The sequence below is a fragment of the Herpailurus yagouaroundi genome, unplaced genomic scaffold (genome assembly GCF_014898765.1).
Source record: "Herpailurus yagouaroundi ecotype Mexico unplaced genomic scaffold, PumYag 77, whole genome shotgun sequence".
NCBI classification, from domain to species: Eukaryota; Metazoa; Chordata; class Mammalia; order Carnivora; family Felidae; genus Herpailurus; species Herpailurus yagouaroundi.
This window is the reverse complement of record NW_024412388.1, coordinates 12,460,818-12,462,106: the sequence shown is the minus strand read 5'-3', so window position 1 is coordinate 12,462,106 and position 1,289 is coordinate 12,460,818. Positions and strand designations below refer to the sequence as shown.

Below are 1,289 nucleotides of genomic sequence, written 5' to 3'. Positions count from 1 at the left end.
TCAGGGCACAGGATGGGGGGGATGGGCTCAGGGCACAGGATGGGGGGATGGGCTCAGGGCACAGGATGGGGGGGATGGGCTCAGGGCACAGGATGGGGGGGATGGGCTCAGGGCACAGGATGGGGGGATGGGCTCAGGGCACAGGATGGGGGGGATGGGCTCAGGGCACAGGATGGGGGGGATGGGCTCAGGGCACAGGATGGGGGGATGGGCTCAGGGCACAAGATGGGGGGGGAATGGGCTCAGGGCACCATGTGCCACCACTTGAAGGAGAAGGGCCGCCGGCGCACGTTGGTGCCGCAGTGCACCTCCCCGTGCCGCAGGTGGTACGCGTAGAAGTCGTCGATGAAGGTGCAGTGGAGGCCCAGCGGCTCCAGCAGGGACCGCACCTTCTCCTCCAGGCAGCAGCGGTCGTCGATGATGGGCCCGAAGGGCTTGGGGATGCCCAGGTGCTTGCCCAGCACCAGCATGTTCACCTGCAAAGACGCGGGGTCCCCGGGTCAGGGGCGACGGCGTGCCGCCCGCATCACCCTCCGAGGGGCCCCCTTTTCTTCTGACCTTCAGCAACAGCAGCCCCACTTCGCAGAGGGGGAAACTGAGGCCCAGGCAGGTCAAGCGGGCCGCCTGGTCCAGGCCTCATACCCAAGTCTGGCAGACTCCAGGACCCATGCTCTCGCCCATCTGCCACCTTCTGGAAAACTCTCTGCGACTCAAGGGCCAGCTCAAATGCCACCCGCTTTGGGAAGCCGCCCGCGAGTCCCTGAACTGCGGCACTCGGTGCTCCCCCTCTGTGCTCCCACAGCGGCCGGCATGGAGCCTGGCATAACGAAGGCACTTGGGAAATACCTGTTGAACGGACGCACAAATGACCACCTTTTTGGTAGCGCTCTCTGTATACTGCAGTTTATGGAAATGACTATTTCCTCCACTATCTTGGGAGGTGAGAAAGGACAAAGGTGTTGACTCCAGGCCAACAGAGGTTCGACTCCCAGCCCTGTTACTCAATAGCTGTGTGACCTTAGGCAAGTCACTTTCCCTCTCTGAGACGCAGCAGCAAAAGGAGCCCAAACACACTGCCGCTGCTGTGACAATCAGACGTCAGGCTCACGGGGCACCGTGCTGGCACGGAGCAGGTGCAGAGTCGGTCTCCAGGGCTCAGGAGTCGTGGAAAGGCATCTCACTCCCTGGCACCACTCAGACACAGCCCGTGCTGGCGGTCTCGCACTCTGAGTTTCTCTGCCTGTTCCACACCCACGCCCTCCCTGCTCCCACCGTGGGCTCCCGGGGGG

At 63.5% G+C, this 1,289-nt stretch overlaps 1 protein-coding gene across 2 annotated transcripts in view; it reads right to left on the bottom strand.

Annotated features, from left to right (window-relative positions):
• Positions 1–153: 153 nt before the first annotated feature.
• Positions 154–1,289, bottom strand: part of PADI4 (peptidyl arginine deiminase 4) — a 35,009-nt gene continuing 33,873 nt past the window's right edge. For both annotated transcript variants that reach the window (XM_040462606.1, XM_040462614.1), the window contains one exon: positions 154–476. In XM_040462606.1, the coding sequence (XP_040318540.1) occupies positions 243–476 (234 nt within the window). In that variant the 3' untranslated portion in view covers positions 154–242. The remainder of the gene's footprint in view (positions 477–1,289) is intronic.